The sequence below is a fragment of the Echinops telfairi genome, unplaced genomic scaffold (assembly GCF_000313985.2).
Source record: "Echinops telfairi isolate 266 unplaced genomic scaffold, ASM31398v2 ScPeMD7_7469;HRSCAF=8507_0, whole genome shotgun sequence".
NCBI classification, from domain to species: domain Eukaryota; kingdom Metazoa; phylum Chordata; class Mammalia; order Afrosoricida; family Tenrecidae; genus Echinops; species Echinops telfairi.
The window spans coordinates 77,912,428-77,924,536 of record NW_022111372.1 but is presented as its reverse complement, the minus strand read 5'-3'; the positions used below and the strand labels follow the sequence as shown (position 1 = coordinate 77,924,536).

The 12,109-nt window shown below is 49.6% G+C and overlaps 1 protein-coding gene across 1 annotated transcript; it reads left to right on the top strand.

Annotated features, from left to right (window-relative positions):
• Positions 1-1,819: 1,819 nt before the first annotated feature.
• On the top strand, positions 1,820-9,976 carry SAP30L (SAP30 like; the record flags this gene model as incomplete). The annotated part of the gene is made up of 3 exons (XM_004697102.3): positions 1,820-1,963; positions 3,990-4,088; positions 5,167-9,976. Coding segments are annotated over 3 exons (372 nt in total), but the record flags the coding sequence as incomplete, so codon positions are not given.
• Positions 9,977-12,109: the final 2,133 nt, after the last annotated feature.

The following is a 12,109-nucleotide window of genomic DNA, read 5'->3' as shown; positions in this document are numbered from 1 at the left end:
TAACTTCCAGAAACTGAAGGGGAGGAGCGGAGATCCTAGGGTCTTTGCTGCCACCCACCGCCACCCCTCCCAAAAGGCCACTCAGCCCTGGAATTTCTCAAAACCATTATGCTAGCTTGGTTGTAGGGAAATTATTTTTCTTTTATGACATAAGTAGTTTAATTTGTACAAGGGGGCTTCAAAAAGTTTATGGAAAAACTCCATTATCTCTTTTTTTCCCTCCATTATCTCTTAAATTCCATTTTTCCATACACATTTGTATGTTGATTTTGACAGTAGTTTATGCCTTATTATATATCATGCTTTCAAACATTCCTCCAGTCGACATTTGTCTTTGTTTTTGTTTGTTGGGTTTTTGTGTCTGTTTGTCTTTAGACAAGTGTAAGTTGAGAGTGGTATAAAGCAGACTGTTAAGGTAGGAAAGAACTGATGTCAAAGGTCAGGAGCCCTGAGTGGTGTTGAAGTCAATGTGCCCCTCTAGAAACGAAACTGGTACAGAGAGAAATTTCACCCGGATTGCCACGTTCTCCTCCAGCAAGGATTCTGTAACTCCTATGTTCTGGCCTGAAATCTCCCAGCCAAAGCTTGAGGTCACCCTCCTGGCCCGCTGACTAGGTTTGTCACCCTGCGAGGTTGAGGAGCAGCATGGACAGGGGGCAAGATAGCAGCAAGGAGGAGGCCCAGCTCCCCTCCTGGTGTGTGCGCATACCGGGCAGTGTCTGCGTCACTTTGGCATAGTTGAATCTGGCAAAGATAACCCCGTCTAAATGATAACTTTTACCAGCGTAAGCTGCTTTTAGATGCCTGTGTTGATGCACCAAATATTTATTGAGCATCTGCTGTCTGCAAGACACCGTCTCTGTATAAACTTGAAACTGCTCCTCTCTCATTCATCCAACCACATGAAAGTGATTACTCAGAGTAAATGGTGTTCAATATTTTCGCCATGAAAAGCCTTGAATGAGCGGATGCTGATTTCCTACCAGCTTACTTTTATCTTTAAGAATTTAAGGAGTAAACTCAAATTGAGAAGTCTCTCCAGAACATTTGTGCAACATCTGTTTCCGTGTCAACAACCATTTCATTCGCTCAGGCATGCTCATTCTGAAGGTGTGTTTTTTGTTGTTTTTGTATTGTTTCCTCGGCCAACCCTAGTACTTAACATTCTTAAGAAGCTCATCTGCCTCACTTGGTAGCGGACACTACCTTTGCTATTATGTCCCCCGCCCGCATTCAAGAAGCAACACTTGTATCCAGCCCCTGCCCCACCTTGTGAGAATGCCTGCATTGCTTTCCATTTCTCTCGGGGGTCGGATGTAAAGTTACACAGGAATTAGAAATCGATACATGGAAATAAACTTAGCGGCAGCCGCTGTAAGACCCCTTTCTTTGTTGCTTTCCTCCTCCTGCTCTTCAGAGCCAGGCCTTCCAGCCCAGTCAGTTCACAACACTGAGAGGTCTTCTGAAAATGTGCCTTCAGCCCCGACTTCCACAGCTCATTGCTTCTGCCACCCCGCGCCTCCTCACTCTTCTGTCTGCCTCACTTGAGACACCCAAGGCTTGGCCCTCCTTCCCATCTGGAATGCTTCGGGGCCTCCAGAGAAACCCTCCCTTCTTGTTGGGGGCCTCCCCGCTGACCCGCTCCAGTTCATTGTCTGCCCGATTCAGTGGGGACTTGGTCTATAAAGTGCCGCCCAGCGTGGTGTTCGCTTGCCGTGGGAACTCAGTAGTAAGCTTCTCAAAGTGACAGCCTGCATCTAGTGCTGCCTCCCACTCCGCCAGGCTTGACAAGGTGCTCCCGGGGAATCGGCGCCTCTGATTTGGCTTTGCCTCCCATCAGGTAAGGCACCTGTATATCTGCGATTTCCACAAAAATTTCATCCAGAGCGTACGGAATAAACGAAAGAGGAAGACAAGTGACGATGGCGGCGATTCTCCGGAGCATGACACCGACATTCCTGAGGTAAGAGGCAAATCCTCAGCCCCCAGAAGCTGGCAGGGTGGTGTGGATGCGTCCAAGCTGCTCCTTGCCTCTGGCCTCGTGGCATCCTGTGCTAAGTGGGGAAGGTGGTCTCCTCCCCTTTGCTTTGCTGAGGAGGCCTGGCCTGGTGAGGTGCTGGGTCTACCCAGTGGGCTGCTAACAGCAAGGTCGGTCAACCGGTCAACCGTTGGAAAGCCCCGGGCTCTCCTCAGGAGAAAGATGAGCGTGGAAGTTGTCAGTTCACACCAGCTCTGCCACTGTGGGCCACTCCCCGGTCATTACACTAGACCGGGGGTCCTCGCCCCAGCCCTCTTGACAGCGGGCCAGGTACTCCCTTGTTGTCCGTAACAGCCCTGGCTAGTTGCCAGTCACAATACCCGGCGTCATGACAATCAAAAAGTGTCTCCAGATATTGGCCAGTGTCCCCTGGGGAACAACGTCGCCTGTTAGGCAGTACTGCACTGGTCGATGAGACCCAGGCTTCTCAAAACCAGAAGGCTACCTTCCCTTCAGGGTGCCAGCGCCTATTAAGGGAGCCTCCAGGAAGGAAAATTAGATTTTCTTTCTATCTAAACTGTTTTCACTTAGGACTCAGCAAAAGAAGAACCATTTATAGTGTACATTGAGTATTTGAAGCATGAATATTTCATAAGGCAACCCCTCGGAGTGAAAATGACTGTGTAGGAATAGGAAGAGTGGGCGGGCCTTTGTCTGCAGATGTGGAGGAAACCTTTGAAAATGCAGCCCTTTCCCCCTGCCCCTCCCCATGTCCTCTTTCAGCCTTGCCTTTCAGCATCTTGCTGTAGCTTTTGGCATTATTATTATTATTTTATAAAGAAATGGGTGTTTTCCATTTCCAATTGCTTTTCACACACACACACACACACACAAAGTTTTGATGAGTATTTTGAAAAGAATGAAGGACTTTGGCCCCTTGTGTGAATCATTCATTTTATTTTTAAGTGCTCTCCATCTGCCTGAAGCAAGGACGTCTCTTTTAGAGGCTGGTAAAGCAGCCCATATTTCTGGGCTGTCAATATTTCATCACTGTGCACCTTCCCTCTCCTCCTGTGTTAGAACAAAAAGGGTCCCTGGTGGTGTAGTGAGTACAAGTTGGGCTATTAACCCCAAGGTCAGCAGTTTGAAGCCCCCAGCCATTCCACAGGAGAAAGACAAGGCTTTCTATTCCCATAAAGAGGTACGATCTCAGACACCCAAAGGGGCAGTTCTACCCTGCCTTAAAGGGTGGCTATCAATCATAGCCGACTCAATGGCAATGAGTTGGAGGTTGGTTTTCCCCTCTGTTGTCCAGTCATCTGGGGAGACCCCGGCCCCATCACAGTAGCGTTGGGCTTTCTATAGAGGGCTGGTCATGATTCAAACAACCTGAAGGATGAGCCCCCAAAAACAGTTTTTTGAGAATAACAGTTCTTTCAGCTGTTGTCCCTCATGCCCCGCTCTGCAGGCTGCTGCCTAGTGCTGGCCTGTCTTCCTGCAGGACGCCTCTGGTTCTGCCTTGCCCTCCCTCACCACGCACTCAGCTCGGCTTCATCACGTCATCTCTGGACCGTTGCAAGAGCATCACCAACCCCCTCCTACAAACCCCCACCAGATCTGTCCTCCGAAAGCATCATCCTACACTGTCTCTGATGGCTCCTTGGGCTTTCAAGACATGCTGCCACCCAGCCCCACTGTTTACAGCCATCAAGATTGCCAACGAGCTCTGGCCCATCAGTTCCTCCCTCACTCCCTTCTGTGCCTCTTGTCTTCTAAACCCTGCCTGGCTTAAGCTTCACCTCCTCCACTTGCCTTCTGTGGTCACCCTACCCTGCCAGAATTAAATTCCCACTGTTAGTGTTGTCTTACCAGGAAGATAGTAGTTCAAAGGGCCGTTTCGAGCCCTCCCAGCCACACCTACTGGAGTGCCAGGCACATGTGGGGGGGGGGGTGCTCTTGTGAGTGTGGGCTGGTTGGGTGACAGCTCATGTGTTTCTCCCCTTCTCCCTAGGTCGATCTGTTCCAGCTGCAGGTGAACACTCTACGACGTTATAAACGACACTACAAATTGCAGACCAGACCAGGCTTCAATAAGGCCCAGCTAGCAGAAGTAGGTGAACAAAACCGGCCCTAAAGAGGGTCTGCTGTGCCTCTGGTGTGAGGCCGCCTTCTCCCCTATTGCAGCTGTGCCTGGTCACTCTTCCCTTCCTGGCTCCCTCTGCTGCACAGCGTGGACCTGGAAGGGTCCCTTTCCAGAAAGGCGACCAAGCAAAGTACTTCTTTAAGAGCACACAGCAAGTTGGCGACAGGGTCAGGCCAGGGATCTCAGGATTCTAAGTTCTGAATTTTCCTTTGTTGGAACCTTATTTTTCCCCACCCTCATAATTCCTCATAGTGGTATCCTGTGTATACATCAGATGGGGCAGGTAAATTTTCTTAAAATTTTCTCTAATATCAAAAGTAATTTTTTTCTTTCTCTAATATCCTGAAGTTCTGCTTTTTCTTTCCTTGTTTTAGTGTTGGGGGCTCAGGGGCGGGTGGGTATTTGTTTTGCTTTTCTCGATGCCTTCGATGTGGATGTTGGTAATGGATAATAAATGGAGTCCAGGAGAGTTTCCCCCAGCATGAGTCGTAGCACTGTTAGTTTGGTGGTGAGGGAAAACATGTTGCAGACAGCCATTACTCCCCGCACTTACACACTTACACACTTACACAAAGGATGACTCTGCCCTCAGCTTTGATGTATTTCATGTGAGATGGTTGAATACGAGTTAGGGAACTTCTCGGGTCCAACGCTAGCATCCATTCAACTTTACGTTCATTTGATGCCACTGTAAGGGACTTTCCTACCCACTTCCAAGGTCTGGGAGGTTATGTAGCAGGTCGCCCACCTGAGCACTCCCAGGCTCTTCTCCCTGGGGATGAGTCTGAACTCATGCCGTGCTGGTTGGCTGGCTCTCGCTAAAATAGCACTGCGTCTTGGGAGTGCTGTGCATTCAATGACCTCCTTTGAAAGCCAGGAAACCAAATCACCTAGAGCCCCGGGAGAGAAGGGTGTTCCAAGATCTTGGCAGTCCTTCCTGCTCCTGTGGTGTGATTTAGCCAGGCTTGGACAGTGCCCTTAGCACCATCTGTGGACCTGATTTGTACATGTTTGACAGGAGTCTGGGTTTTCTCCCCCCATGTAGACCGTCAGCCGACACTTCAGGAACATACCCGTGAATGAGAAAGAGACCCTAGCCTATTTCATCTACATGGTGAAGAGTAACAAGAGCAGGCTGGATCAGAAAGCGGAGGGCGGCAAACAGCTCGAGTGAAGGCGCACCTGGAGGTGGCGTGCCTGATGGCCAGGTGATGGTTAAGTCCATGAAGACTGTTCAGTTTCATTGTAAATAAAAATGTTTGATGAATACTGTACATCTTTTTGGCCGGGAGGATCATATTCTCATGATTCAGCATGTGTATAGAAAGAATTTCCTTTTTTGAAGAAAAAAATGGATCATAAAAAGATAGAAGATAGAAAAACTATGTATTGCAGCAATTAACAAAGCATTAAGTCAATTCTACTGGAAATGTGGGATAAAAAAAATAGCAACTTATAGTGCCAGGCTGCCACAGCGTGAGCTGCAGCAAGGCCTGGCGGCAGGTTGGACTTGTACACTGCCCTCTGGGGACCTACAAGCTTCCCTTCACTGAAAGCTTTGTTCATCAGCAAGTCAGTTTGGCGCTGGTCCTCCTCATCGCTCTGTGCTCCTAGTAGGAGGGAAGCACCCAGTCAGGATTGGTCAGCAAATTGCCAGCTTAGTGCCAGTCTTGTCACAGCTGCTTCACACCTCTGGTAACTGAGGTGACTACTGCCATTCCTCTTGCTTGCCACTTCACCGCTAGCAAACCCTGATGCTCAGCACAGAGATTTCAAAATCAAAGCCAGATGTTAGGGGGCAGTCGGATGTTCAGAGCTGCATGTTCATCTTCCAGAACCATGAATATAAAGGCCGTCACAGGAAAACAAGTCCTTTGCAGCCCCTCGGCATCACTCTGGGGCAAGGTTGCTTTTATGGCTTCAGCTGTTCCCCTAGGACATGGCTGCTTTACATGACTCGGGGCTAATGTCTCAGAGGTGCCAGTCCAGCTACCAGGGAAGCTGCCCGGCAGTACTGTGGAGGAGAGTCGGGAGCTCATGGCTCAGCACTGTGGCCACCCTGCCTCCATGAGTCCACAGTCGTAACCGCAAAGGCCATGCCACTGATGATCATGTTTGTGTGTGATTTGGCTCCCTCTGAGGGAGAAAGTGCTAAAATTATTTTCTAAGAAAGTATTAATAATTAACTTTAAAAAAATACATTCAACAAGTCAGATTCTTCTCTCTAATTATATCAGAGCCAAAGTCTCCTGTGAAAACAAAGCTTTATCCAAAAGCATGCTTTTTCAAATTTTGTAATCAGGGTGTTGAAGGGCAGAGGGTGGGAAGAAATAAAGGCATTTGGATTTGGATTTCTGGCCATCTTGCTGCATATCATGGTCAAAAGTGTCATTTTCCCTCTCAGCTTCAAGTCTGAGTTCTTTGTTAAGCCTTACTCATAGGAGGAACGGCAGGCTGCCTAGCAGAGAGCCTTCCTGTTGCTTAGACGGCCTAATCTCAGCGCCAACACAGAGGAGGCAGGGCTTCTGTCCCAGGGGAGTAGGTGGCAGTGCCTGAAGGCCACCCCCCCTTTCCCCGGGCAGAGCACACGCCCTCTGTGGGTGGGTTCAGCCACAAACGGAAACGACTTGTGTGCCCCTGCAGCCAAGCTTTCACCAGTGTTCAACTGCACGTTTATCAGATTGCTGCCTTTTCAAATGTGTCAATGAATATGCTCTGGGCCGTGTGGGAACATATGTTCACACCCTCCTGGTTGCGGAGAACGGTCAAGGTGCTCTCATAGTGTTTTCCACATTCAGATTCAGTGTGTATCTGGAGATTTCCTAACTGCTTAACAGCTTGAGAACATTGGTGGCATCGGGCATCCAGAAGGGTCAAAGGTAGGGCGTATTTGGCTTTTTTCCTTGCAGGCTGAGTTAGAAAGGCTCAGAAGACATCCCACAGCACGCCCCTGTGTTTGCCAGTGCCGAGTGTTTCCTCGCAGGGCTGCTGGGGCCTGTCGGCTGAGGGCTCAGTAACCTGCCGTCTGGATACCTCCACAGTTTTTTAGAAGCATTTTTTTCTCTAACATTGAGCCCGAAATTGTCAGACAAGGCAGCGTGTCACTGTCTCTCTAACAGCCGATCTGTGTTCCCAGTGGAGACAGTGCATTTCTCTACAGCAAGCTGTGGTGTCGGAATCCATCTGCTTACGTGCCGTTCCGAAGGGGCGCTGAGGGAAGCACTGCACCTTCAGCCGGATCCCGTGCTCGCGCTCACTCCAGGCCCAGGCCGGCTTGCCTCTAAAGGAAGGTGCTTATGGAAAGCGAAGGTTGTGGGTAGCTTTTCCTTCTTTGAAAATAGGTCAGGTGAGAGAAAAGGCAGAAACCATCTGAACTTTTTTCCACCCCCATGTGCAAAACTCTGTTTTCTCATCAAGCCACTTGCCTTAGTCTCTCCTGCCATTTCTGCTGGCTTGATCTGTGGCCACATGGCTTCTGCCAGTGAGAGAGGGCCAGGCCTCCCGAGCAGCGGGCTCCGGCTGGCTTCACTGAGCAGGGGGCCTCGGGAGGAGTAAGTTCATCTGGGCTGCTGGGTTTGTACACCACCTTCCTCCACCTGTGACCAGCAGCGCTGCCTTCTTTCCTCTTGGTGCTCCTGGGCAAAACTGGAATCCAAAATCTAGAATGGGCACTGTCATCTCCTTAGAAACGCACTGTTCCTGCCCTGGCCTGGCCTCGTATGTGACTTTCATAGACCCGGAGGTTGTCACAAGGACACACCACTATCCTGCCATTCATGTGACTTTGTTTTAAGGTCTTTAAAGCCAAACAGACAAACTTCTCATGTCAATGAACAGACTCTTCATTTGGCACCAGCATGTGAAAGGATCACTCATGGCCGAATCCCAGGAAGGGTTGAGAACCAAAGGATTCAAGACCAGTGTTGTAACTGCACTCATGTGTTACACCTGCCAAGTGATTGGGGCTCCTGTCATAGTTAATAGTCACTGAGAGCCTTTCAGGGAATGGATATTAATCACTGTTTGCTGCCAGAATGTTGTGTCTAGCTTCGGTATCTGGGCTGTTTCTTTTTTGTTGTTGTTAATATCTTACAGAGCAGCTGTCTGGTGGGGAAGAGAAGGTGAGAGGAAACTTGGGGGGTCTTTCCTGTTAAAGCAGGCTGCCCCAGGTATGTATTCCAGAGGGGCGACTCTGTAGAAATCATCAGAAGACACTGTAAAGACTCAGCCATTACAATGATAAGCTCTGAGTGGGGAAGGACCTGTGTGTCATCCAGCCTGGGCTCTCCATCACTGCTTACAATCTGTCCACAACCGCGCCACCATAGGACCAGAGAACTCACTACCTCTTGGGGAGCCTGTTCTATCTCTGTAAACCACTGGCTCTCCTGCATTCTCCGTCATCTCCATCTTAGTCTCTGCCCCATCAGGCCCCACTAAACAAGCTGCCAATTGGCTGTGCTTCCCGAAAACTGGCCCGTGCCGTTCTTCATAGGAGCATGTCAGGGAGCGCCCTGCTTGTGTTCTCCATGAACCTGGTGGAATGGGGTAGGGGCAGGCACTGTCAGCCTGCTTTAAAAAAGTGACCGGAGATGACAGGATGTATTCTGTGTCCGTCTGTGTCTCCCCTACCCCCACCCCCCACCCCAAATTGATGTTGCCAGTTTCACTTAGGACCCATTTCAGGTGACTTTTAAAATATTACCGTTGTTCCATGTGGAGTCTAGAGGGTCCATGGCTGCCAGCGGCCGGTCCATTAAATACAGCTCTGCAGGTTCACACACTGCTTTTATTGAGAAAGCAAAGCCTGGAGCTTGAGGAGGAAACCGTATGTTTCAGGCGCAGAACAAGGCCATAGTTTCTGGCTGGAAAGCCCATGAAGGGTGCTTTGGTTCAATCCTCTAGTCTTAGAGATGGGAAAACTAGACCTGAGGGCCTGGCATCAGGGCTGGCTTCTCGTTTTCCCGGCTTGCAGACTAACGTCTTCAGTCCAGGCTGAAGCCAGTTGCCCTCACAGTCTTGAGACCTTGCAACTGAGCCCGTTCCCAAGGTCAACTGGCCCTCAAGGACTATGAGAGGGCTTGCGGAACTCAAGGTTGAGTCTAGTCCGAGGTCAGAGTGCGGAAGCCGTGGAGGGAGAAGAAAGTTTGTCCTAGCATCCAGATTCTCACAGAACGGGCTAGTCGGATCGGGGTGCAGCCTCACAGTCCTCCTTACTAAGCTGGGCCATCAACGGAGAGACAGCTGAGCTCAAGGACATGCCCTGGGGAGCCTGATGCCTTAGGAGATGCCCCTTTACCGCCTTTTACTGCATTACAGACTGCCCCACCATCTCGGGGAGGAGGCGTTCTGAGGTGTACCTAGCCTGGGGTGAGGGAGGAGGACCCATTCTTGAGGTAGAAATGCCTGCCAGCAGCTCTCTCCTCCTGCTGCGTCTTCACACTGACTCTCCGGATGCCTCACTTAAGGAACACACGTTGCCAATGACAGCGGGCTGGGCTGGAGCCCTGTGTCTGCATTTCTATTATCCGTTACTATGCCTGACAGAGTGCATTGTGGGGAGTTTGTTTGGAGGTTTGTTTTTGCTCTTTTTCTTCCCCCACTTTATTTCATTTTTAACTGCCTTACTGAAAAGCAAGTGCCCTTCCATCCCAGGCTTCTTCCTGTTGTACTTTTTCCTGCCAAATTTGGGAGATCATTTGTATTTTGATCTTTGTAACCTATGGCTCTGTACTGTTGAAAGGCGGTCAATTCTGTGGGGTCTCCTGAGTATACATCTGACTTCTCGTGTTGTAACAGCACACAGATGGGATGGCCCCCCGTCGCTCTGAATAAACGATCTGAATGAATCACAAGACACACTGTCGTTCTTGTTAATGCCCACACGGATTCACAGGCTTCCACTGCCGCATCGGGCCCCTGGCTGTGTAGCAGCGATCACTGACAAGTCTTTCCAACTACAGTACCAGCGCCTACACATCCCCTCCAATCCCCTCAACTTCCTTCTGAGCTTCCAATCAAAAGAGCCTCTCCCACAACTTCCCTGTGGACAGAGACTGACTGGAGGCAGACAAAGTGTACTAGACCCCCGCCCCCGCCCCCCTCCCCCCCAGGCAGGGAGCGTCACTCTCTGAGTCCTTTGTTCTCACTTATAAAGGGGAGTTCTGAGTTAACTAGATGGAGGATGTCTGTGTGCCCAGGTCTTGGGATTGGACATGAGGAGGTGCAAATCTACACCTTTATGTAAGTATCCCAGGGCTCCAAAGCATATCTTTTAACAGTGCAGAGACTAGCATTTTTTTTCCCTATAGTAGAACATTGCTTACCCAAAGCGGCTCATCGTCTGAGCACTTTTTGGGATATAGAATTTCTGTCCCCCTCACTTAAAAGCAAAAAAAAAAACAAAAAAAACTTCTGTCAAGTCCATTCCAACTCATAGCAACCCATTAAGAACTGTCCCCTAGGATTTCCAAGGTGACATGTTACAAGAGCAAACTGCCACATCTTTCTCCCATCGATCAGAGGGTGGGTTCAAACCACCAGCCTTTGGGTTAATCTGATACTTAGCTGCTGTGCTGCCTGGGCTTCCGTCCCCTCTATCCCCCACCTGTTGCATCACTCGGCACTTTAGCAAGGTCCCCATTTGCACACCACAGCTTGAGAAGCCTGGGCTGTGGGCAGAGTAGCATTGATGGAGATAACTCATTCGCTTGTCCAGCCTAACACTACTGGGCAGGAGCCGTAGCAAGCCTGGCACTCAGGGCTTCATGTCAAATGTGTCACTTGCCACTTTGCTACACCTGCTAGCGAAATAACAGGGAAATGCCATGAATAGTTTTCTTGCATTAGTTAAATCGAAGTAGTAACACCTGGCAGCTCTGAAATTTTCAGCAGCACAGGAGTTTGAAAAGTCTAGGTCCTCATTCTCATGCGGCACTTGTGGATCGGGGAGAGTCCAGTCTCTCCAGGAGCCCATAGGCTCAAAGCTGAAGGCCACCCTCTGAACTTGGGGACCCTTCAGTTAAGAAGGATGCCGGAGTTAGTTTCCTTTAGAAAGGGGAGGAAGTACCCATTACCTTATATGTTATGTGTGTCCTCACTTATCAATATGGTCATTATGTGAAAATCAACATTTGTGACAATGGAGGATAAGTACACCATCCCATAACTGCCAAATTCCATCATTTCTGTAAGAATGGTGTGGGAGTGGCATCTGACCTCTCTGACTTCACAGGGTGGAGGTGAGGGGGTGGGAGATCAAACTTAACCCACTCTACTTCTCTGCTGGGCTCTCTAATTCTTTGCAAAGGCCACACAGAACTCATAGACCATCCTTGGGATTATGGGGGTTATTAGGGAAGTTAGCTAGCTACAGTTTGGCATCAGAAATGGTCAGGATGCCATTCTGGCTAGAAGCACCTCTCTGGTTCTCAACTACACGGTCCCTCTAACACTGCTGGAAAGAGTGTGACAAAGCTCTTTTAGCACTGTCAGTGAATGCTAAAGGACACGCCTCTCCATCATAAGGGCCAGCCTTACAATCCTTAGCTCTAGCTCTGTGGCTCAGCAAACCTAGCTCCCCCAATTAAGTGCTTGGAGGCACCCCATTCTACAAGTGAGCCTTCTGCCCAAAGACACTCCGCTTTATGGGCTCCACAGACTGGGAAGCCCACCACTCTCATGCTGTGGGTTCTGCCTCGGCCACTTCTACCACATATTTGGCTCACAGCCCTCTGGCGCCTGGGCTACAGAGATTCCGTGAGGAGGTTCAGGAATACAGAGGACACAGCTCTCTCCTGATTCCTGCTTCTGGGATGGTTCGTTTTAAACCCAGTGGAATGACAAAACTGACCAGTCCCCTCATTAAGTTGCATACATATTATTTGCATGCCCCGCCCCCTCATTCAATGAGAGTTACAAAAACTGGCTAGAGGGGCCATATCAAATAATTCATTGCACCACAATGATATAACTGCCAAACCTCTGGG